The sequence below is a fragment of the Marmota monax genome, unplaced genomic scaffold (assembly GCF_021218885.2).
Source record: "Marmota monax isolate L192 unplaced genomic scaffold, Marmota_monax_Labrador192_F-V1.1 WCK01_AAM20220418_F8-fsc00008, whole genome shotgun sequence".
Lineage (NCBI taxonomy): Eukaryota > Metazoa > Chordata > Mammalia > Rodentia > Sciuridae > Marmota > Marmota monax.
This window is the reverse complement of record NW_026694432.1, coordinates 2,407,334-2,433,419: the sequence shown is the minus strand read 5'-3', so window position 1 is coordinate 2,433,419 and position 26,086 is coordinate 2,407,334. Positions and strand designations below refer to the sequence as shown.

At 38.1% G+C, this 26,086-nt stretch overlaps 1 protein-coding gene across 5 annotated transcripts in view; it reads right to left on the bottom strand.

Annotated features, from left to right (window-relative positions):
* LOC124075315 (selection and upkeep of intraepithelial T-cells protein 7) overlaps positions 1–26,086 on the bottom strand; it is a 42,624-nt gene that overhangs the window by 4,162 nt on the left and 12,376 nt on the right. For 2 of the 5 annotated variants that reach the window (XM_058570770.1, XM_058570768.1), the window contains exons 2-7: positions 25,906–25,998; positions 23,570–23,920; positions 22,969–23,247; positions 22,098–22,208; positions 18,092–18,226; positions 15,051–15,173 (exon numbers count right to left, since the gene is read on the bottom strand). In XM_058570770.1, the coding sequence (XP_058426753.1) occupies positions 15,051–15,173; positions 18,092–18,226; positions 22,098–22,208; positions 22,969–23,247; positions 23,570–23,920; positions 25,906–25,984 (1,078 nt within the window). In that variant the 5' untranslated portion in view covers positions 25,985–25,998. The remainder of the gene's footprint in view (positions 1–15,050; positions 15,174–18,091; positions 18,227–22,097; positions 22,209–22,968; positions 23,248–23,569; positions 23,921–25,905; positions 25,999–26,086) is intronic. The other 3 variants (XM_058570769.1, XM_058570771.1, XM_046418833.2) reach the window with 3 other exon arrangements.

Sequence of the window (26,086 nt, the reverse complement as noted above, 5' to 3'; positions counted from 1 at the left end):
ACTCAAGATTTTTCTCACAAGCTTTTTTTTTTTTTTTTTGGGGGGGGGGCATAGCTATCAATGCAGAATAGCAACTGTACAGGCACCTGGTTTCCATCTCAGAGACTAAGAGTAGGGAGGCTCCAGGTAGAAGTTCAAGTCCTCTCACACTGGCTACCTCCACCACCCTGAGCACAGAGATTTAAGCCAGAAATAGACAACCCCACCTATTGGAAGAAAAGAAAACAGAGTTCTGAGAGACTTTTCTTTTTTTCTTTTTTTCTTCTCTCTCTCTTCTCATCCAATCTCCTCTACCCTTCCCCATCAGGTCCTCACAACCTCTACATATGTGAAACCAAGAACTTTGCATGAAATAGGACTTTAACAACTGAATCACCAGAATAATATAATATAGAGGAATTTCATATGCTCCACCTCCACCCCCTTTTTTTTCCTTTAATTTTTTATTGTTGGTTGTTCAAAACATTACATAGTTCTTGACATATCATATTTCACACTTTGATTCAAGTGGGTTATGAACTCCCATTTTTACCCCGTATACAGATTGCAGCATCACATCGGTTACACATCCACTGTTTTACATATTGCTATACTAGTGTCTGTTGTATTCTGCTGCCTTTCCTATCCTCTACTATCCCCCATCCCCTCCCCTCCCATCTTCTCTCTCTACCCCATCTACTGTAATTCATTTCTCCCCCTTGTTTTTTCCCCCTTTCCCCTCACTTCCTCTTATATGTAATTTTTATAACCCTGAGGGTCTCCTTCCATTTCCATGCAATTTCCCTTCTCTTTCCTTTTCCCTCCCACCTCTCACCCCTGTTTAATGTTAATCTTCTTGTCATGCTCTTCCTCCCAACTCTGTTCTTAGTTACTCTCCTTATATCAAAGAAAACATTTGGCATTTGTTTTTTAGGGACTGGCTAGCTTCACTTAGCATAATCTGTTCTAATGCCATCCATTTCCCTGTAAATTCTATGATTTTGTCATTTTTTAATGCAGAGTAATACTCCATTGTGTATAAATGCCACATTTTTTTATCCATTCGTCTATTGAAGGGCATCTAGGTTGGTTCCACAGTCTTGCTATTGTGAACTGTGCTGCTATGAACATCGATGTAGCAGTGTCCCTGTAGCATGCTCTTTTTAGGTCTTTAGGGAATAGACCGAGAAGGGGAATAGCTGGGTCAAATGGTGGTTCCATTCCCAGCTTTCCAAGAAATCTCCATACTGCTTTCCAAATTGGCTGCACCAATCTGCAGTCCCACCAGCAATGTACAAGTGTTCCCCTTTCCCCACATCCTCGCCAGCAATTGTTGTTGTTTGACTTCATAATGGCTGCCAATCTTACTGGAGTGAGATGGTATCTTAGGGTGGTTTTGATTTGCATTTCTCTGACTGCTAGAGATGGTGAGCATTTTTTCATGTACTTATTGATTGATTGTATGTCCTCCTCTGAGAAGTGTCTGTTCAGGTCCTTGGCCCATTTGTTGATTGTCCACCCCCTTTTTTAAATTTTCTTTCTCCCTCTCTCTTTTTTTCTTTCTTTCCTTGTTATTTTTTTCTTCTTTCTCTCTCTATCCCACTTTCAACCTCCTAACTTTTACTATTTATACATAGGGAAATTTTCTAAATATAGATAGGAGTTTGAATTGATATATTCTTCTGTAAATTACCCATCTATTCATTAGAGTTCTCCTCCAAAGTTGCTAAGTTAGATTAACCCCATACCCTCACTCCTTTCCCCCTTAACATAACATCCTACACCTGACCCTCAGTTCTCTATACACCACCAGAAATGGTATGCCTTTTATGAAACTACTGACTATATTTTAAATAATAATTGAAGCCAACATCTGTAGACATAGAGTCTAATTATAAATGTATTAATAATGAAAACTTGCTCATAGATGATGTACTATTGATATTGGGAACTGGTAACATTGTCTTTCTTCATGAAAGAGAGGTTTTGGAACTATACAAGAACAATATAAAAATATAGGGGAAAAACATTAACACAACAGTTACACAAAGCTGGAAAGAAACGTGAGCAGTATGAAAAGAAAAGGAAAGAAAGGACCACAAACAATGCAGGTCAATTTAACATTAGAAGAGGTAACATCTGCAGAAAAAGGAATGTCAGATAAAGATTTCAGGGTATACATGGTCAGATGATCTGGAGTCTCAAGGAAGACATTAGACAGCAAATGCAGACAATGAAAGATCACTTTGACAATGAATTACATAAACAAATCCAAGAAGCAAAAGATCAATTCTACAGGGAGATAGAGGTTATACAAAAAAAAAAAAAACAGAAATCCTGTAACTAAAGAAAATAATAAACCAAATTAAAAACTCAAATGAGAGTATCACCAGCAGAGTAGAACACTTAGAAGATAGGATATCAGACAATGAAGACAAAGTATATCATCTCGAAAAGAAAGTAGACAGCTAAATGAGACTGATAAGAAACCACAAGCAGAAGTACAAGAAATATGGGATAACCTAAAAAGACCAAATATAAGAGTTATTGGGATACAGGAAGGTATAGAGGTCCAAACCAAAGGAATGAGCAATCTGCTCAATGAAATAATATTTAAAAACTTCCCAAACATGAAGAATGAAATAGAAATCCAAATCCTAGAAGCCTATAGGACACCGAATGAGCAAAATCACCTCAGATTCACACCAAGACACATTATAATGAAGATGCCCATCATACAGAATAAGGAGAGAATTTTAAAAGCCACAAGAGAAAGGAAGCAGATTACATTTAGGGGTAAACCAATGAGATTAACGGCTGATCTTTCAACACAGACCCTGAAAGCTAGAAGATCCTGGAACAACATATTTCAAATGCTGAAAGATAATGGGTTCCAACCAAGAAATCTTGTATCCAGCAAAACTAAGCTTCAGGTTTGAAGATGAAATAAAAACCTTCCATGATAAAGAAAAGTTAAAAGAATTTGCAGAAAACCAGAACTTCAAAATATCCTTGGAAAAACATTACATGAAGAGGAAATGAAAAATAACAATGAAAACCAACAGCAGGAGGTAGTACAGTAAAGGAAAAACTAATCAAAGAGGAAAAACAAATCATGTTAAATAACAAAAATAAACAAATATAGCTGGAAATACAAACCATATCTCAATAGTAACCCTAAATGTTAATGGCTTAAACTCACCAATCAAAAGACATAGGCTAGTATACTGGATTAAAAAAAAAGATCCAACAATATGCTGCCTACAGGAGACTCATCTGATAGAAAAAGACATACACAGACTGAAGGTGAAAGGTTGGGAAAAATTATACCACTTACATGGACCTCGGAAGCAAGCAGGGGTGGCCATACTCACATCAAATTAAATTGACTTCAAGCCAAAGTTAATCAAAAGGGATATAGAAGGACACTACATACTGCTCAAGGGAACCATACACCAACAAGACATAACAATCATTAATGTATGTGCCCCAAACAATGGTGCAGCTATGTTCATCAAACAAACTCTACTCAAGTTCAAGAGTCAAATAGACCACAACACAATAATCATGGGTGATTTTAACACACCTCTATCACCACTGGACAGATTTTCCAAACAAAAGTTAAATAAAGAAAATATAGAGGAGCTTACACCGAGCACGGAGCGGCTGAGTTCCGGCTCCCGGAACCGTCCCGGAACCGCCCTGGCTCAGGGCTGCGGAGCCTGCGGAGGCTGCTTCTTGGACCCTGCTACTATCAGAGCAAACACCAAGCACTAAGCAGCCGAATTCCGGCTCCCGGAACTGAGCCCGCGGGGACTGCTTCTTGGAGCTTACACTTATAGGAGCTTACACCGAGCACGGAGCAGCCGAGTTCCGGCTCCCGGAACTTCTCTGGACCGGGGCTAGGAGCCCGCGGAAACTGCGTCTCGGTCCGGGTCCTGCTGAGGGTCGGTCAGGACTCACCCGTTGCTTGGGTTGCCCGGCAAGGGGAACGAAATGCTGCCATTCGCATAGGATACCAACATGGCAGAGATCTGATGTCAGCAGAAAGCGGTGGAGGAGAGATCTTCATCAATACCAGCGGTGACATAAGCAGTTGGTCTCCTGGTAAGGGGGGTGAGGCTCAGTCACCCGAGTCTCCTCAATTTGTCCTCGAGCCAGAGGGGAGGAGCCGGGCCGCCGCCAGCCCCCGGAGCAGGCCCAGCGGCTCGCCAGCGTGGTGACCGCGTGACCCCAATTGGAGAGGGGGCGGAGCGGAGCCGCCACCCACACCCGCCAGGTGGGCAGACCCACGACCCAGTAGTACATGGGCGTGGTAGGAGGGGCAGGGCAGAGCCGCCCTTCGAGCTTGCAAGGTAAACAGACCTGTGACAGCCTGGCGGGTCAGGCCCAGTGGCCTGCCAGTGTGGTACACACGTCACCCCAACTGGAGTAGGGGCAGAGCAGATCCTTCTCCCACGCCCGGATCAGGCCCTGCCGGTGTGGTGGTCACGTGACCCCAATTGGAGTGGGGGCGGAGTGGAACCGCCACCCGTGCCCGCAGGGTGAGCAGACCAGTGATCAACCTGCAGATCAGGCCCAGGGGTCCGCAGGCGTGGTAGGAGGGGCAGGGCAGATCTGCTGCCCGCGCCTTCAAGGTAGGCAGACCTACAACAGACCGGCGGATCAGGCCCAGGAGCCTGCCGGCGTGGTACAAACACCACCCTAATTGGAGTAGTGACAGAGCAGAGTCTCCTCCCTTGCCAGGATCAGGCCCAGCGTCCTGCAGGCGGGGTAGTCACGACACCCCAATTGGAGTAGGGGCAGAGCAGAGCCCCCACCCGTGCCCGAAAGGTGGGCAGATCTCAACCGACCAGCGGGACAGGCCCAGTGGCCTGCCGGTACGACAGACACGTCACCCCATTTGGAGTAGGGGCAGAGTAGAGCTGCCGCCCGTGCCTGCAGGGTAGGCAAACCTGCAACCGACCGGCGGATCAGGCCCGGTGGCCTGCCGGCGTGGTACACTCGTCACCCCAATTGGAGTAGGGGAAGAACAGAGCCGCCGCCAGCTCCCAGAACAGGCCCAGTGACCTGCTGGCATGGTAGCCACGACACCCCAATTGGAATAAGGAGAGAGCAGAGCCGCTGCCCGCACCTGCAGGAAAGATACGCAAGCAGTATGAAAAGACAAGGAAAGAAAGGACCACAAGCAATGCAGGTCAACGCAACTTTAGAAGAGGTAACAGCTGCAGCAGATGGAATGTCAGATAAAGAATTCAGGATATACATGCTTCAGATGATCTGGAGTATCAAGGAAGACATTAAACAGCAAAATCAGACAATGAAAGATCACTTCGACAATGAATTACGCAAACAAATCCAGGAAGCAAAGGATCAACTATACAGGGAGATAGAGGTTATAAAAAACAAGCAATCAGAAATCCTAGAAATGCAGGAAGCAATAAACCAACTTAAAAACTCAATGGAGAATACTACAAGCAGAGTAGAAAATTAGAAGATAGAACATCAGACAATGAAAACAAAGTATTTCAACTGGAAAAGAACATAGACAGCTCAGCAAGACTGTTAAGAAACCATGAGCAGAACATCCAAGAACTATGGGATAACATTAAGAGACCAAACTTAAGAGTCATTGGGATACAGGAAGGTACAGAGCTCCAAACCAAAGGAATGAGCAGTCTATTCAATGAAATAATACAAGAAAACTTCCCAGACTTGAAGAATGACACAGAATCCCAAATCCTAGAAGCCTACAGGACGCCGAATGTGCAAAATCATAAGAGATCCATACCTAGACACATTATAATGAAGATGCCCAACATACAGAATAAGGAGAGAATTTTAAAAGCTACAAGAGAAAGGAAGCAGATTACATTTAGGGGTAAGCCAATCAGGATAACAGCTGATCTTTCAACACAGACTCTGAAAGCTAGAAGATCCTGGAATAACATATTTCAAACACTGAAAGAAAATGGGTTTCAACCAAGAATTGTGTATCCAGCGAAATTAAGCTTCAGGATGGAGGATGAAATTAAAACCTTCCATGATAAACAAAAGTTTAAAGAATTCGCAGCTAGAAAACCATCTCTTCAAAACATCCTTGGCAAAACATTACAGGAAGAGGAAATGGAAAATAACAATGAAAACCAACAGTGGGAGGTAGGACACTAAAGGGGGGAAAATAACCAAAGAGGAAAACAAACCATGTTTAGTAACATAAATAAACAAATATGGCTGGAAGAACAACCCATATCTCAATAATAACCCTAAATGTTAATGGCTTAAACTCACCAATTAATAGACACAGGCTAGTAGAATGGATCACAAAACAAGACCCAACAATATGCAGCCTACAGGAGACGCATTTGATAGGAAAAGACATACATAGGCTGAAGGTGAAAGGTTGGGAAAAATCATATCACTCATATGGACTTCGGAAACAAGCAGGCGTGTCCATACTCATATCAAATAAAATAGATTTCAAGCCAAAGTTAATCAAAAGAGATAAAGAGGGACACTACATACTGCTTAAGGGAACCATACACCAACAAGACATAACAATCATAAATATTTATGCCCCAAACAATGGTGCAGCTATGTTCATCAAACAAACTCTTCTCAAGTTCAAGAGTCTAATAGACCACCATACCATAATCATGGGAGACTTCAACACACCTCTCTCGCCACTGGACAGATCTTCCAAACAAAAGTTGAATAAGGAAACTATAGAACTCAATAACACTATTAATAACCTAGACCTAATTGACATATATAGAGTATACCACCCAACATCAAGCAGTTACACTTTTTTCTCAGCAGCACATGGATCCTTCTCAAAAATAGATCATATATTATGTCACAGGGCAACTCTTAGACAATATAAAGGAGTAGAGATAATACCATGCATCTTATCTGATCATAATGGAATGAAACTGAAAATCAACGATAAAAGAAGGAAGGAAAAAGCATACATCAATTGGAGAATGAACAATAGGTTACTGAATGATCAATGGGTTATAGAAGACATCAAGGAGGAAATTAAAAAATTCTTAGAGATAAATGAAAACACAGACACAACATATCGGAATCTATGGGACACATTGAAAGCAGTTCTAAGAGGAAAATTCATTGCTTGGAGTTCATTCCTTAAAAAAAAGAAAAAAACCAACAAATAAATGATCTCATACTTCATCTCAAAATCCTAGAAAAAGAAGAGCAAAACAACAGCAAAAGAAGTAGAAGGCAAGAAATAATTAAAATCAGAGCTGAAATTAATGAAATCGAAACAAAAGAAACAATTGAAAAAATTGACAAAACTAAAAGTTGGTTCTTTGAAAAAATAAACAAAATCGACAGACCCTTAGCGATGCTAGGGAAGAGAAGAAGAGAGAGAACTCAAATTACTAGCATACGGGATGAAAAAGGCAATATCACAACAGACACTTCAGAAATACAGAAGATAATCAAAAACTATTTTGAATCCTTATACTCCAATAAATTAGAAGATAGTGAAGGCATAGATAAATTTCTTAAGTCATATGATCTGCCCAGATTGAGTCAGGAGGATATAGAAAACCTAAACAGACCAATATCAATTGAAGAAATAGAAGAAACCATAAAAAGACTACCAACTAAGAAAAGCCCAGGTCCGGATGGGTATACAGCAGAATTTTACAAAACCTTTAAAGAGGAACTAATACCAATACTTTTCAAGCTACTTCAGGAAGTAGAAAAGGAGGGAGAACTTCCAAATTCATTCTATGAGGCCAACATCACCCTGATACCTAAACCAGACAAAGACACTTCAAAGAAAGAAAACTACAGACCAATATCTCTAATGAACCTATATGCAAAAATCCTCAATAAAATTCTGGCGAATCGGATACAAAAACATATCAAAAAAATTGTACACCATGATCAAGTAGGATTCTTCCCTGGGATGCAAGGCTGGTTCAATATACGGAAATCAATAAATGTTATTCACCACATCAATAGACTTAAAAATAAGAACCATATGATCATCTCGATAGATGCGGAAAAAGCATTTGACAAAGTACAGCATCCCTTTTTGTTCAAAACTCTAGAAAAACTAGGGATAACAGGAACATACCTCAATATTGTAAAAGCAATCTATGCTAAGCCTCAGGCTAGCATCATTCTGAATGGAGAAAAACTGAAGGCATTCCCTCTAAAATCTGGAACAAGACAGGGATGCCCTCTCTCTCCACTTCTCTTCAACATAGTTCTCGAAACACTGGCCAGAGCAATTAGACAGACGAAAGAAATTAAAGGCATCAAAATAGGAAAAGAAGAAATTAAATTATCACTATTTGCAGATGATATGATTCTATATCTAGCAGACCCAAAAGGCTCTACAAAGAAACTATTAGAGCTAATAAATGAATTCAGCAAAGTGGCAGGATTTAAAATCAACGCGCATAAATCAAAGGCATTCCTGTATATCAGCGACAAATCCTCTGAAATGGAAATGAGGACAACCACTCCATTCAAAATATCTTCAAAAAAAATAAAATACTTGGGAATCAACCTAACAAAAGAGGTGAAAGACTTATACAATGAAAACTACAGAACCCTAAAGAGAGAAATAGAAGAAGATCTTAGAAGATGGAAAAATATACCCTGTTCATGGATAGGCAGAACAAACATCATCAAAATGGCGATATTACCAAAAGTTCTCTATAGGTTTAATGCAATGCCAATCAAAATCCCAATGGCATTTCTTGTAGAAATAGAGAAAGCAATCATGAAATTCATATGGAAAAATAAAAGACGCAGAATAGCAAAAACAATGCTAAGCAAGAAGTGTGAATCAGGCGGTATAGCGATACCAGACTTCAAACTATACTACAGAGCAATAGTAACAAAAACAGCATGGTACTGGTACCAAAACAGGCCGGTGGACCAATGGTACAGAATAGAGGACACAGAAACCAATCCACAAAACTACAACTACCTTATATTTGATAAAGGGGCTAAAAGCATGCAATGGAGGAAGGATAGCATCTTCAACAAATGGTGCTGGGAAAACTGGAAATGCATATGCAACAAAATGAAACTGAATCCCTTTCTCTCGCCATGCACAAAAGTGAATTCAAAATGGATCAAGGAGCTTGATATCAAATCAGAGATGCGCCGTCTTATAGAAGAAAAAGTTGGCTACGATCTACAGTCGGTGGGGTCGGGCTCCAAATTCCTCAATAGGACACCCATAGCACAAAAGTTAATAACTAGAATCAACAAATGGGACTTACTCAAACTAAAAAGTTTTTTCTCAGCAAAAGAAACAATAAGAGAGGTAAATAGGGAGCCTACACCCTGGGAACAAATCTTTACTCCTCACACTTCAGATAGAGCCCTAATATCCAGAGTATACAAAGAACTCCAAAAATTAAACAATAAGATAACAAAAAACCCAATCAACAAATGGGCCAAGTACCTGAACAGACACTTCTCAGAGGAGGACATACAGTCAATCAACAAGTACATGAAAAAATGCTCAACATCTCTAGCTGTCAGAGAAATGCAAATCAAAACCACCCTAAGATACCATCTCACTCCAGTAAGATTGGCAGCCATTATGAAGTCAAACAACAACAAGTGCTGGCGAGGATGTGGGGAAAAGGGTACACTTGTACATTGCTGGTGGGACTGCAGATTGGTGCAGCCAATTTGGAAAGCAGTATGGAGATTTCTTGGAAAGCTGGGAATGGAACCACCATTTGACCCAGCTATTCCCCTTCTCGGTCTATTCCCTAAAGACCTAAAAAGAGCATGCTACAGGGACACTGCTACATCGATGTTCATAGCAGCACAGTTCACAATAGCAAGACTGTGGAACCAACCTAGATGCCCTTCAATAGATGAATGGATAAAAAAAATGTGGCATTTATACACAATGGAGTATTACTCTGCATTAAAAAATGACAAAATCATAGAATTTACAGGGAAATGGATGGCATTAGAGCAGATTATGCTAAGTGAAGCTAGCCAATCCCTAAAAAACAAATGCCAAATGTCTTCTTTGATATAAGGAAAGTAACTAAGAACAGAGTAGGGACGAAGAGCAGGAGAAGAAGATTAACATTTAACAGGGATGAGAGGTGGGAGGGAAAGGGAGAGAGAAGGGAAATTGCACGGTAATGGAAGGAGACCCTCAGGGTTATACAGTGGAGGGGGTAGAGAGAGAGGAGGGGAGGGGAGGGGAGAGGTGGGGAGGGGGGAGGGTGGAGGATGGGAAAGGCAGCGGAGCACAACAGACACTAGTATGGCAATTTGTAAATCAATGGATGTGTAACTGATGTGATTCTGCAATCTGTGTATGGGGTGAAGGTGGGAGTTCATAACCCACTTGAATCAAAGTGTGGAATATGATATGTCAAGAAATTTGTAATGTTTTGAACAACCCACAATAAAAAATTTAAAAAAAAAAAGAAAATATATAACTCAACAACACAATTAATAACTTAGACTTAATTGACATATATAGAATATATCACCCAACATCAAGCAGATACACTTTTTTTCTCAGCAGCACATGGATCCTTCTCAAAAATAGACCATATACTATGTCACAGGTCAACTCTTAGCAAATAAAAGGGAGTAGAGATACTACCATGCATTTTTTCTGATCATAATGGAATGAAATTGGAAATCAACGATAAAATAAGGAAGAAAAATTCCTACATCACATGGAGAATGAACAATATGCTACAGAATGAACAATAGGTTACAGAAGACATCAAAGAGGAAATTAAAAAATTCTTAGAGGTAAATGAAAACTCAGACACAACATATCAAAATCTCTGAGACACTATGAAATCAGTACTAAGAGGAAAATTCATTTCATGGAGTTCATTCCTTAAAAGAAGAAAAAGCCAACAAATAAATGACCTCACACTACATCTCAAAGCCCTAGGAAAAAAAGAACAAATCAGCAGCAAATGCAGTATAAGGCAAGAAATAATTAAAGTCAGAGCTGAAATCAATGAATCAAAACAAAAGAAACAATTGAAAAAAATTGACAAAACTAAAAGTTGGTTCTTTGAAAAAAGAAATAAGATCGACAGACCCTTAGCCACATTAACGAAGAGAAGAAGAGAGAGAAGACAAATTACTAGCATACGGGATGAAAAGGCAATGTCACAACAGACACAGGAAATAGAAAAAGAGGGAGTACTTCCAAATTCATTCTATGAGGCCAATATCACTCAGATTCCAAAACCAGACAAAGACACTTCAAAGAAAGAAAACTTCAGACCAATATCTGTAATGAATATAGATGCAAAAATCCTCAATAAAACTCTGGTAAGTTGGATACAAAAACACATCAAAAAGATCATGCACCATGATCAAGTGGGATTCATCCCCCGGATGCAAGGTTTGTTCAACATACAGAAATCGATAAATGTAATTCATCACATCAATAGACTTAAAGATAAGAACCATATGATCATCTCAATAGATGCAGACAAAGCATTTGACAAAATACAGCATTGCTTTATGTTCAATACACTAGAAAATCTAGGGATAACAGGAACTTACCTCAATATTGTAAAAGCTATCCACGCTAAGCATAAGGCCAGCATCATTCTAAACGGAGAAAAACTGAAGGCATTCCCTCTAAAATCTGGAACAAGACAGGGATGCTCTCTCTTACCACTTCTATTCAACATGGTTCTTGAAACACTGGCCAGAGCAATTAGACAGATGAAAGAAATTAAAGGAATATATAGGAAAAAAGAACTTAAACTAGCATTATTTGCTGAAGATATGATTCTATGACGAGAAGACCCCAAAAGCTCTACCGAGAAACTTGTAGAACTAGTAAATGAATTCAGAAAAGTGGCAGGATATAAAATCAACACCCATAAATCAAAGGCATTTCTATATATTAGTGACAAATCCTCTGAAAAGGAAATGAGGAAAACTACCCCATTCACAATATCCTCAAAAAAAAATAAAATACTTGGGAATCAACCTAACAAAAGTTAGGTTGTAAAGATCTTTCACCTCTTTTAACAAAAGAGGTGAAAGATCTTTACAATGAAAACTATGGAACCCTAAAGAGAGAATTAGAAGAAGACCTTAGAAGATGGAAAGATCTACCTTGCTCATGTATAGGCAGAATTAATATTATTAAAATGCCTTACTACCAAAAGCACTACACAGGTTTAATGCAATTCCAATCAAAATCCCAATGGCATTCCTCATAGAAATAGAAAAAGCAATCAGGAAATTCATCTGGAAAAATAAGAGACCCAGAATAGCTAAAGCAATTCTAAGCAGGAAGAATGAAACAGGTGGTATCACTATCAGACCTTAAACTATACTACTGAGCAATAGTAACAAAACAGCATGGTACTGGCACCAAAACAGGCTAGTAGACTAATGGTACAGAATAGAGGACACAGAGACTAACCCACAAATATACATCTATCAGATAAAGATGCCAAAAGCATGCACTGGAGAAAGGATAGAATCTTTCAACAAATGATGCTTGGAAAACTGGAAATCCATATGCAAAAAATGAAATTGAATCCCTCCCTCTCACTGTGCACAAAAGTTAACTCAAAATGGATCAAGGATCTAGGGATTAAACCAGAGACTCTGTGTCTAATAGAAGAAAAAGTAGGCCCTAGTCTTCATCACGTGGGGCTAGGCCCCAAATTCCTTAATAAGATGCCTATAGCACAAGAATTAAAACCAAGAATCAACAAATGGGATAGATTCAAACTAAAAAGTTTTTTATCAGCAAAAAGAAATAATATGTGAGGTGAATAGGGAGCCCACATCCTGGGAAGAAATTTTTACCCCTCACACATCAGATAGAGCTCTAATCTCTAGAGTATACAAAGAGCTCAGCAAGATGAGCACACACAAAAAAATAATCCAATCAATAAATGGGCCAAGGACCTGAACAGACACTTCTCAGAAGAGGACATACAATCAATCAACAAATATACAAAAAAAATCATCATCTCTAGCAATCAGAGAAATGCAAATCAAAACTACTCTAAGATTTCATCTCACTCCAGTCTAAGAATACAAACAACAATAAGTGTTGGCAAAGATGTGGGGGAAAAGGTACACTCATACATTGCTGGTGGGACTGCAAATTGGTGCAGCCAATTTGGAAAGCAGTATGGAGATTCCTTGGAAAACTGGGAATGGAACCACCATTTGACCCAGCTATTCCTCTTCTCAGAGTATACCCAAAGGACCTAAAAACAGCATATTACAGGGACACAGCCAAATCAATGTTTACAGCAGCACAATTCACAATAGCTAAGCTGTGGAGCCAACCTAGATGTCCTTCAGTGGATGAATGGATAAAAAAAATGTGGCATTTATACACAATGGAATATTACTCAGCAATAAAAAAGAATAAGATCATGGCATTTGCAGGTAAATGGATGGCATTAGAGAAGATTATGCTAAGTGGAGTTAGCCAATCCCAAAAGAACAAATGTCGAATGTCTTCTCTGATATGAGGCGGGTGACTCAAAATGGGGTTTGGAGGGAGACCAAGGGAGGAAGATTACCTCTACATAGGGAATAGGGGTGGGAGGGAAAGGGAGGGAGAAGAGGAATAGCATGGATTGTGAAAAGAGACTCTCATCACTACAAAATACATGTATGAAAATGTGAATTTGGTGTCAACATATCTTATATATAATCAGAGATATGATAAATTATGATATAATGGTATATTAAGAATTATAATGCAAAATAAATAAATAAATATTAAAAAGAAAAAATAAAATTATTTAGTAACATAAATACTAAGCAGATAGTTATTATACTATATCATTTATGGACTAATGACAAAAGTGTCTCTACGTGTTCAACACAGGCACAATTTTAAAAATATGTTTTTGATCTGCAGTTGGTTGAATCTATGAATGTGGACTTATAGATACAGAGGGCTAGCTATATTTTCAAATTCCTTTCTTCAAGTAGCCTTACTATACAATAGTAACATGACCTTTATTTTAAATTAATTTTTGAGTTCTAACTGAATTCTTTTACTTATATCTTATATATCATTAATATATTTTTAGTATTCTGATTTCCATTTGGGAACAATTTTTCATAGACTTAACAGTCATAGTGCATTTTATAAATCCTTAACTATTTGTTGCTTTTATTTATGAGAAATTATTTGAAATAGGTAAAATTGCAAACTCAAAAAATACCTTTCCTCTCATAATTCTATATACTTATTTTTTTTCTTCTAACGTCTAGTGATACACATGATATGGTCAATGTTGATTTAATACTCGGCCCTTAGGGAAAATTTAACAGGAAAACTATGGATATTGCTTATGGCTTTATGAATTGCAGATTTATTATAAGAGGTGTTGGGGGAATCTCATATGTATGGACATGTTAACTCTCATTTATATTAGAAACAACATTTTAGAAATAAAACGAGAGAATAAAATGAGTCATTTCCAACTTAGTGCCTACCACCTGGGATTCTCTGGCTGAACAGAAGTGTAGAATAGTGAACTTCCCTCAAGGAGGTGGAGTGAAGGAGGTCAAGGACATTTAAGTAGGATGAAATCTTAGAAATTTTTTTAGCGAATTAAATATGTTAAAAAAAAAGGGAGGGTAAGTTGATCTATCTAACACAAAATGTGCTTGGAGAGAACTGAATTGCATTCTTTTGGGAAGGGTGCCAGAAATAAGAGATGTCAACTCTGTCTACATAATAGGAGGAGAATGAAAAACTTGGGAAGCAGAATTATGATTCTGTGTCTTATTAGCTGAAAGACTGGGCAAAAGAAGCTGAGTCACTCTTTTATTTTAGACAGAATAGAAATAAGCTCACTCAGAGAGGGGCAGACTACAATTTGTCCAAAGAATATTAATGAATAGCTTCAGTAAACACATTTGGAGACTTAACCTTTCATCCTCTTGGGAAACAGGTGAAAACCTTGGCTACAAACAAGCTATAAAGTGGGGCCTTAGAAGGCAATGTAAAATAAATTTGTATTTATTTAAATTTGTATGAGGAGAAAGAGTCATGACTCCTCCTGTTCACTTACCTCTTAGACTCCATATTAAGTATCCAATTAGTATGGTGAAAAATAATGTCAGGAAAGCTACTCCAGTTATTACATCTGTCATCCAGCTATTGTACAAGGAAAACAAAGGATCTGAAATAGAGACTGAGAAAGATGCAAAAATTAGGAAATATATGAGAATGAACTAGAGGGAAGGAATGTATAGGAATAACATTTAATATTAACTTTACTTGTACTTAGAATTTATCCTTTAGAATCATTATTTTACCACTTACAATGGACTAATTCAATTAATCCTTGAAACAGCTACATAAAATGAATTTTAAATGTCCTTTTGTTACTCTCCTCTTTATCATCAACTTTGAGTTGACCTTGTAAGTGGATGAAAATTTGGGGAATATTGGGATGAGTAGAATGGATTTGGGGCACATACTGGAACCATATAACAACAAATTGGAAAACCTGGAAGAAATAAATAAATTAGAGGGAACACACATAACCTACCAAGACTGACTCTAGCCAAACAGATCATCATCAAGTAAACAGATTAAATCAATAATCAAAAAAGTCCCAACAAAGAGAATCTCAAGACCCATTGATTCAGAATCGAATTATGCCACACAGTTAAAGAATTAATACCCAACCCTTTTTAAATTTACTGTTTTTAGATACATGTGTCAGTAGGGTACATTTTGACATATGAAGTACAACCCATCTTTCTTATATTCTCCAAAAAGATGGAAGAAAAGGATAACTACCAAAGTCTTTTTTTTTTAAAGCCAGCATCACCAGATATTAAAGCCAGGAAAAATACCACAAAAACAAAAAGAAACACAGGTCCATATTACTGATTAATACAGTTGCAAAAGTCCTCAATGAAAAATTGAGGAAAGTGAATTCAACAGTACATTAAAAGAACAAAACGTTTTGACCAAATGGGATTTATCCTGGGAAGCAAGAATGGGTTATGGGAAGCAAGAATCAGTATGATACACTGCATTAATAAAATTAATAACAATCATAAAATCATCCTATTATGTGCACAAAATGGATTTGACAAAATTCAACACCCTTTTGTAATTAAACCTGTCAACAAATTAGGTTTAGAAGGAACTTATTTCCCTTTTCTCTCCCTTTCCCTCCCACCTCATGTCTCTGTTTAATGTTAATCTTTTCCTCCTGCTCTTCCTCCCTGCTCTGTTCTTAGTTGAATTGCATGGAAATAGAAGGAGACCCTCATTGTTATACAAAATTACATATAAGAGGTTGTGAGGGGAATGGGAAAAAAAACAAGGAGAGAAATGAATTACAGTAGATGGGGTAGAGAGAGAAGATGGGAGGGGAGGGGAGGAGGGATAGTAGAGGATAGGAAAGGTAGCAGAATACAACAGTTACTAATAGGGCATTATGTAAAAATGTGGATGTGTAACCGATGTGATTCTGCAATCTGTATTTGGGGTAAAAATGGGAGTTCATAACCCACTTGAATCTAATGTATGAAATATGATATGTCAAGAGCTTTGTAATGTTTTGAACAACCAATAAAAAAAGGAAAAAAAAGAAAAAAACCAAAGTAAAAAAAAAAGAAGGAACTTATTTTAACATATATGTGTTACAGATGACATCTCTTTGCAGATGACATGATCCAACAAAATATAGACTACACATGCTTACCCACCCCTTCCAACACATACGCGTGCACACACACACACACACAAATGAATTCAGAAAATTCTCAGGATAAAAATAACCTACAAAAATCAGTTACATTTTTATATACTAAGTAACTCAAAAGGAAATAAAGAATTTATTACCATGTATGGCCATATAGAAAAAAAAAACTACAAGTAACACCATACTCAATGGTGAGAAATTGAAACTTTAAGAACTAAAATAAGGCAAAGATTCCACTGTCACCACTTCTATTCAGCATTTTACTGAAAGATAGGAATTCCATAGTACTTTCATGACTTCTATTCATCTTAGTCCTAATAAGTGCAATAAGGCAATAAAAAGAAATAAAATGCATCCAATTGGGAAGAAAGAAGTAAAATGGTGGAGGCATTCTGTGCCCTGGTCTCTCAGCTCCTTGCATTTCCTCCTACAAAACCTTCAAGAGTGAGAATTCACACTTGATTGAAATGAAGATGTCCAGTGAACTTTGGCTTAGGTGCTCCATTCCCCACCACCCCCCAGTTGTAATTGGGTGCTTGTCTTTTTAATGTAAGTGTATTAATTTTCCTTTGACACTAAGGAATGGGGCTTTTTATTCATTGGTTTCAAAAGTTCTGAGGCAGGTCTATGCAAAGGCCTACTAAGAAGAAGATGGAAAATGAGGCAACAGAGGGCCCCCTGCTGGTGACCACTCTAACTCTAAAATTGTCCTTTATGATTTGGAAGCAATGCTTCAAATGAGACAAAAGTATTTATGGTCAGTGATAAAACTGTCCTGCCTATACATTTCCCTTAGCCTCTAAATGATGAAAAATTGTGTCAAAATCAGATTTTTAATATAATACAATATAATATAATTATATTACTTCATTAATTTTACCTCTAAATAATGACCATATTTCATAAACAATTGATCCACAGAAGGATTTCAGTTTCATAAACTTCCAGAAATTGCATTCAAATTTTGGGTGTATGTTAGTATTGGAGCTGGAAGGAGAATATTTATATTTGACATTGTATTTTAGTGTAGATTCTAAGATGCAAATAGATAAGAAATTTTGACTCAAAGTCATGGATGTTCGCCTAAAAGGAAGTGAATCCCCCAAAATATTTAAAGAGTGACTAGATTCAACCCTATTTTCTGAAGCCAATATGTAGCAGAAGGAGATCTGTCCCCTGTACTGTTGAAAACAGTCAGAGCAGCTTTTGTCCTTAACACCCACAACAACTTCAGTGTTGGAATTTGATCCTCTGAGATGCCACCCAGACCACAGTTCCTCCTGGTGCTGATGAAAACATCACATAGGCTTGACTGAACAATACCAAGAGGTAGATTTTAAGGAAAATAAGAGCAACCAAGAGCGTCCTCCACTACTAACCCCACTTACCTCTGATCCGGAATGGCACATACACAATAAGAAGGGTCACAGAACAGATCATGCAAAACAGGAATTGAGCAGTCATTGAGTTCGACCCACAAAGACATGGAGGAGGACCTCTAAATAGACATTTACATATACCCCCTAGAAGAGAGAGAGTTAAACATTTTTTCATATATTTGTTGATGGTTTGTATTTCTTCTGTAAAGTATCTGTTCAGTTCTTTAGCCCATTTATTGATTGGGTTATTTGTTTTATTGATGTTAAGTTTTTTGAGTTTTTTATATATCCCAGAGATTAATGCTTTATCTAAGGTGCATAGGGTAAAGATTTTCTTCCAATTAGCGAAATGCAAATCAAAACTACACTAAGACTTCATCTGTCTTCAGTCAAAATGGCAATTATCAAGAATACGGGCAACAATGAATGTTGTCAAGGATGTGGAGAAAAGGGTACACTCATACGTTGCTGGTAGGACTGAAAATTGGTGCTACCATTATAGAAAGCAATATGGAGATTCCTCAGAAAACTCAGATGGAATCACCATTTGACCCAGCAATCCCACTCCCCGGTTTATACCCAAATGGCTTAAAATCAGCATACTAGAGTGATGCAACCATGTCAATGTTTATAGAAGTTCAATTCATGATAGCTAAACCTAGGTGTTTTTCAATAGATGAATGGATAAAGAAAATGTGGTATACATATTCAATGGAATATTACTCAGTTTTAAAGAAGAATGAATTTATGACATTTGCTAGTAAATGGATGGTGTTGGAGAATATCATGTTAAGTGAAATAAGCCAATCCCAAAAAACCAAAGGCCCAATGATTTCTATAATATGTGGATGCTAATTCACAATAGGGTTGTGGTACTAGGGAAGAATAGAGTTACCTTAAATTAGATAGAGAGGAATGAAGGAAGGGAATGGGAGGGGACATGGGGATAAGAAGAATAGTAGAATGAAACAGCTATTATTACTTTATGTATACATATATATGACTGCATTACCAATATGATTCTACAACATGTACAATTACAAAAATTAGAAATCATACTCCATCTTTGTATGATATATCAAACTACATAAATGCATTTTACCATCATGTATAACAGTAAAAACAGCTTTTTTTAAAGAGAGTTAGATTAACAAAGAGGTATATGGGAATCTGGGGCATCTCTAGCCTGAGGACAACTGTCTGAAAAAGCAGGAGTTATTGTCCCATGCAAACTCAACTTAGGGCATACTTAGTCTGTGAGTTTGGTTTGTGGACGGTGGCAAGTCCTGGTCAGACTAGGTGTGCAGATCCTGTAGAGATAGGAGGTGTGTTCTTTCCTAATTTGTACCACCTAATTCAGCAGAAAATTAACTTGGCTGGGATAACTAGATTCCTAGAGATTCTGAAGATTCCTAGAGATTCTGAAGATTCAGGCTTCGACGGTATCTGTGCCAAAACTGACCTGGCTAAAAGAAAGAATTTCCTAGGATCCACAGACTCATGGACCAGGAAAGTTCTGGCTTCTTAAATGGTAAAAGAAACACACTTCATACCTCTGACCTTAAATGCCCTGTCCAGGTACTATGGTTACAAGCTAAACAGACATGGTGAAAATGTTTTCCCACTGAATTATTTATCTCTGAAACATTTAATCTTTGATTTATATCACCTTCCAGAAAAGAATGACTCCAAAATAGTTTTGTAAAGCTTAATTATCTGTAGAGTTCACAAATAGTTTCAGAGAACTCCAGTCTCTAAAATACTTTCATGGGAAAAACAGAGAAGGCTGGTTTCAGAATTAGACATATTGTATGGAAGTGATTTTGACATCCAAAGGCAATAAATTTCACACAATCACTATGAATTAGACTGTCTCATGACTCAATGACCTTCCCAAACATTAAGATGTAAAAGAACAGCCAAGGGAAGTGGCACATGCCTATAATCCCAGTGGCTTGGGAGGCTGAGGCAGGAGAATTTCAAGTTCAAAGCCAGCCTCAGCAAAAGTGACGTGCTAAGCAACTCAGTGAGACCCTGTCTCTAAATAAAATGCAAAATAGTGCTGGAGATGTGGTTCAGTGGTCGAGTGCCCCTGATTTAAATCCCCAGTACCCCCCCCAAAAAAAATTATTTACTGACAAGATTAATTTATCACTGAAGATTTTGATGTAGAAGTTGAATCAATTTCATTTAGATTGGACTATTTCCTTTACTTTTTAATTGATATTATCATATTTGGTTGATTTTTCAGGATTCCGATCTTTTTTAAACCTTTCGAATCTTTGCACAGAAATCACCACTCTTGCCCTTGTTTTCTTTCTACTCAATTTTGTCGTGTTTTTAGGAGGAAAGTCAGCCTCAGTGTGAGACTTAGTTCTGAAGGTCAAAGAAACTTCCCTTTGCAAATCAGAAACTGACCCAGAGGTTTCCAGTGCTTCAGCACAAGGCACTTGCTTCTGAGTCTCTTGGAATAGCTCACAGCTTCTCCACAGCACTGCTGATCTCACCAAGAGTGGGGAAAAGAGCAACACAATCATGTAGGCAGCTGAGTAGAGACACAGAGAACCAGTGGTGGCACCTAAAATACAGCACATCCCTCTGAGAGATCTGTGATCCCTGTTTGAAAGGATGTCCAGGAGGAGCATCTGGAGCTGGATCAAGAGGGAAGATGGTGAGAGATTCTCAGGCCCAGAGTGTGGATGCACCACTAGTAGCTGTGAGGGAAAAGTGCCTCTCACCAATGCTCATAAAGCATCTCTGGGTGGATAAGAAGTCCTGTGGCTGGATTTCACCTTGGCACTGAAAACACAAACCCAGATGGCCTTAAAACTCCTTAACTTAAAGATGGAAGTCACTGTTGAACAAATCCATCCATGATAGACTTGGTTCCAGAGATGGTGACTCCCATGCAAAGTGTTCACTGGGCTGATCTTTGCACTTTGCTTTTAAGTATGAGTAGAAGCTCAGGGTTCTTCCTGGAGTACCCAGCCTCTTGCACAAGGAAGGGGCATTGGCTCTGGTGTGAGTGGATCATCAGGGGCTCTCCTCTAGGGTGCAGGGCCAGAGCCACTCTGTGCCCTCACAGCTCCCACTGTGACTGGCCGATGTGAGAGTATGTGGTTCACAGGTGGGTGGCATTAGAGTATTTTCTAATATTCTTTTGCAAAATAATGGGGTCTTTACAAAACAAGGGTGTAGTTTCTTAACAAAATAATGGCATCTTTGACATTTCACATCATTTCATTTCTACTCTGAAAATTCTAGAAACGTAAGACTTTCATGTGACTTCTGTTGGGGGAAAGAAGCAACATTATTTTGTTTGTTTCTGTGGTTTATTTTCAGTCCATGAAATGGTCTGTTAATATCTGTCCTGTTGACACTCAGGCACAGCTCCTTTTTCCACATTTTAGCAGTTACCTGATGAATTTAAGCCTCCTAATATCACTGTGTAGGGAAGACTGTGCTGTGGCTGTGCAGAACTGAGAGGCCCACAACACATGGGATGGAGAGACAGCCGGTTACATTAAAGCTGCACATACTTGCTCTCCTTCTTGCTTTTTTGTTGTTTGCTTTTTTATGTTAATTTTTTCTCCAACATAATTTCCCACTCTAGTTAAAAACAACTTTCCTAATATTGTGCAAGCTTAGGCTAACAGAACTCTTACTTCTTCCTTTGGAGAAACTATGGATTATTTCTTAAAAGAGGGAAGGACTCCTTCAATTTTCAGTGTTCATTTTTTTACTCCTTTAATACCCTGAAGGGGTACAGAAGTAACCATGGGTCTGAAAATATCAGGAGACATCTATACTGACCTCATCCCCAAAAGCATCCTTATCTTGGGAAGTCCATAGTTAAGAGGTGTCAAGCTCAAACATTTCTAAAGTGGAAAATAAGCCACAGATCTTCCCATGTGACACATGATATTGGAAGACAAACGTCATTCAGCTTTGCCTACATATGATTTAGCCATCAAGTTAAAGCCCTTAACAATCCCCCCCTTGTTGCATCAGTTACCTGTTTTTGTGGAAAAGGAAAGGCCCAAGGAGACCAACAACAAAAGGAACAATATACATGGAACAGAAATTATAAGATTCATTCTAAGGTCGTCCTTATTAAAGAGGGCACCTGAAAGAGGGGACAGAAATGACATCCATGAAGTGACATCTGAAGGTACATTTGCCCCACTCACCACCTTGCTCCTATAATCAACCCTCATTTCTCCACAGAGGTATTACCTAAGGGTTCCTTTGTTGCATACAGGGAACATCCTTCTCCTGACTGGCCTTTGACATCCATCCACAATGACTCCAAGAAGTGAGAAATAAACAAATAACCAGGAAACCTGTGCTTTAGATCCACATTTTACTTACTCCTGATTCTATTGGCATCTCTCAACATCTAATTATCAATGACCAAAATAATCTCTCTTGTTTGTTGAATTTTCAGGAATTTTTAAACAGTAGTACTCATGCTAAATATTGCATGACAGTAGGCAAAGGTTTTTGCTGCTGCTAATCATTTAAGATTCACAAAAATCATGAAATATGATAGTATTCATTTCTAAGATAAAAAACATTGATAGTATTCATTTCTAAGATAAAAAAAAATAGATCAGAAAGATCAATAACATCCTTTAAGTAACTGAGCTAGAATTATGTTAAACTGACACATAAATAGGGTCTAATGAAACAATGAACATTAAAAGCCTTTAAAGCTCAATGTATGTTTCAATTGTGATTTGTCGTTGTTCTTGTAATATTTTCTTCTAAATCCTTCTTCTTAGCATCTGATAACATCCGTATGACCAAAACCCATAACAATGATAAAGAGTCACATTCAAAGGGTGTTTGGGAATGTAGTAAGCTGCTAAAGATGGAGCACTCACTTGCTAGGATGATACTTGTTCTTTTCTCTTCCCCTGTTACAGGGTTGCAAACATAGCACATAATGCTCTCTGACCGGTTTCTGAGGAGAAGAGTCATCTTCATGTGGAACAATCTGGCTCCATCCTGTGAGTATGATTTTGATGAATGTGGAACGACCTCTCCCCTGCTGTTTCTCCACTCCATTTGGGGCTGTGGAAACCATCCTCCTGAGTTACACTCCACCTCGAGTCCATCACTAACAGGAACCTGGACATGAATCTGTGTCTCCAAGCCAAGTGCTGATGGAATTGAGAAAGAACCATCAGTTATTGTACTGAGGTTGGATTGGCTAGTGGAAAGGAAGAAGTCTCAATCATGTGTTCTGCAATTTAAAATTCATAAATCAAATCTACATTCCATTTGCAAGTCAGATCAACAGATCACTCTGTAATGTCTATTCACTGCAGAGTGTATTTTTGCAGTAGATATACGAGACTTACAATACTTGAAACTTTTTAGAATATTAAAAAAATAAATAAGAAGCATTGAGATAATTTTCCTCATATTTCAGCTTATTGTGTCAAAAGAGCTTTGTCATACAATGTTCCACAAGCAACTTACCTGCCACACTTAGGTTCATGCCGGCTGCATCACTGAAGTCAGTATCTTTAAATGAACACCTGTATGGTCCCCCATCAGAAATGCTGACATTATGAATTTTGAGGGTCACTTTACCCTCCCCCATGGCCTCTTTCACAAACTCTGTGCGATTTACATATTCAGGGGCAGCTTCTCCATTTACTTCATGACCGCCGCCTCTGTATAGGTAAACAAGCTGGGAATTGTCACCCTTGAACCAGCGCACCTCCATGTGCTCTGCACTTTGTAGTGGGGACAACTGGCAGCTGAGAGCAGCCTGTCCTTCTACTCTAGCCACCAAGTGCCCCTTGGGAACAGTCACCATCAGTTTCTCTGTGGAGGAAGAAAGAAAACCAATATAAGTCATAAACCAGTAACAACCCTGTTGCTAAACACTGCTTGGAAGGACACACAAAATTCTGCCCAGTAGACCTAAGCTGATCTAAATGTTCAGCTCTGATCACATTCCTTCAGCTTAAACCAATACTTTATTTTTTGGAAAAACCAATGTTACTTCATTAGACTTTCAAAACTATATTCACTTGGCAGATTCTGGGAGATGGTGGAGTAAGAAGCACCAGCAACCTGACTCCCCAAACAACCATATAGGTAGCATCTATCTTGTGTAAATATTTGGAAACTCTGGAGCCTATTTAAGTCTCACAACTTAAATAGGCTCCAGAAAAATTGTTTAATGAGTATAGACTTTCAGATTCACAAGATGAAAAGTCCTCTATCAATAGATGATGGGGATGGTTATACAACCTAATGAATTTATCTAATGCCATTTAACTATACACTTAAAAGAGTTACGATTATAGATTTTATTTTGTGTATTTTCCTACAATAGAAAATTAAAAAGTATATTAATTTAATCTTTATCTCTTATAATCTCTATTATTTTACAGCATGTTTCTGAGAGTAGGAAAAACAGTAGGATACATCAGCAATAATAGAAATTTAACAATGCTTTGCAGCTAAGACCATTTGAGCAAAATTTAGAATTTTATGTAGTATTGCTGGGACAAAAATTATTGTTCCAAAATTTTTACTTGGAAGGCACTTCATGCATATATAAAAGAATTTCAAATATTCATATAGATTTCCTTTTAAAACATTTTTTTAGTTGTAGATGGACACAATATCTTTATTTATTTTTATGTGGTGCTGAGGATCAAACCCAGTGCCTCAGGCGTACAAAGCAAGTGCTCCACTACTGAGATACAACCCCAGCCCTAGATTTCCTTTTTAGAAGGAAGAAAAAGTGATAAGACACAGAACTTTAGGGGAGGGCAAATACATTTTTAGCTTGACACACTCACTATAAAAGAACATTGTTTTGATTTTTTGTATGGGAATAAGAAAAATTACTAGCCTAAATAAAAACTTTAATAGAATATCGAATTAAAAATAAACAAAAAATGAGAATTAATCATAAGTTAACATTGGTAATTTAACAGATAGAATAACAAAAATATTAGAAAAATAAAATGTGAGATCAAAGCCTTCAACAGAAAATTAGGATATTAACGTTATGGTAACACATATTTTAAAGATCTCACTAAAATCATAGTTAAATGTATAAAAACTTCAAAAATACAAGAATTGCTTTACAAAAATAAAAAGAGGAAATTTTTAATATAACTTTTCAATGAGCAAATCTAGTAGAACCTGATTTCAGCAGAACCTCATTTCTTCCAAGGAAAACAGCCTAAATAACCGCCTGACTAGACTTTCACTGTCCAAGCAAATCCACACAGAACACCAGGGAACACTCTCAGAACTGCTTTCAGTGTGTGGTGCCTTCAGTGCAGCGATGCCCTGTGGGTATGGATCTAAGAGGTAGTGTGAGAGCAAGGAGTCAGTGACAACCAGACACATCCTCGGGTGCATATGGTCCATTAACCATCTCACAGAAGTCAAACTCTGTCTTTTTTCCTCCCTCTCTATTTTCATTACAATCTCCTCCCATATTTTCCAAGTAAATTCCTTTAGGCAATTTTGACCACATGTAACTCTGTTTAGTATACAGTTCAGATTTTCCTATCCTGGTACTGATTTCCCCAGAGGTTTCTGCTTACGGATTTCTGCTCTAGTGGATTCCTGCACCTGTCTCTCCCTCCGATTTGGAGATCAGTGGTTTGCCCTGTCATCTCACTTTTCATGGATCTAAGAAGAGATGCTGATTTTCATTTGTTTATCAGTCTTTCTCTTGATATTCCAATGAAGTGTTAACTTTAAGCTCCCCCCAAAAGTTAACAGGACACTAGATTTTTTTCTACAGCTGAGACTTATGTGGAAGAAGTAGATGTTCTTACCTGAAGTTAATGTCATCATATGCAAGAGAATCAAGCACATACAGTATCCAGAAAAGTAGGAGGATGTAGGATCCATCATATCTGGAAAAAAGACTGGAATAAGGTCACAAATTGTGAGATACAATGTAGAGATTGCATGAATACAAAAGATTTAATCAAGATTATAAAGAGGGATGACCTC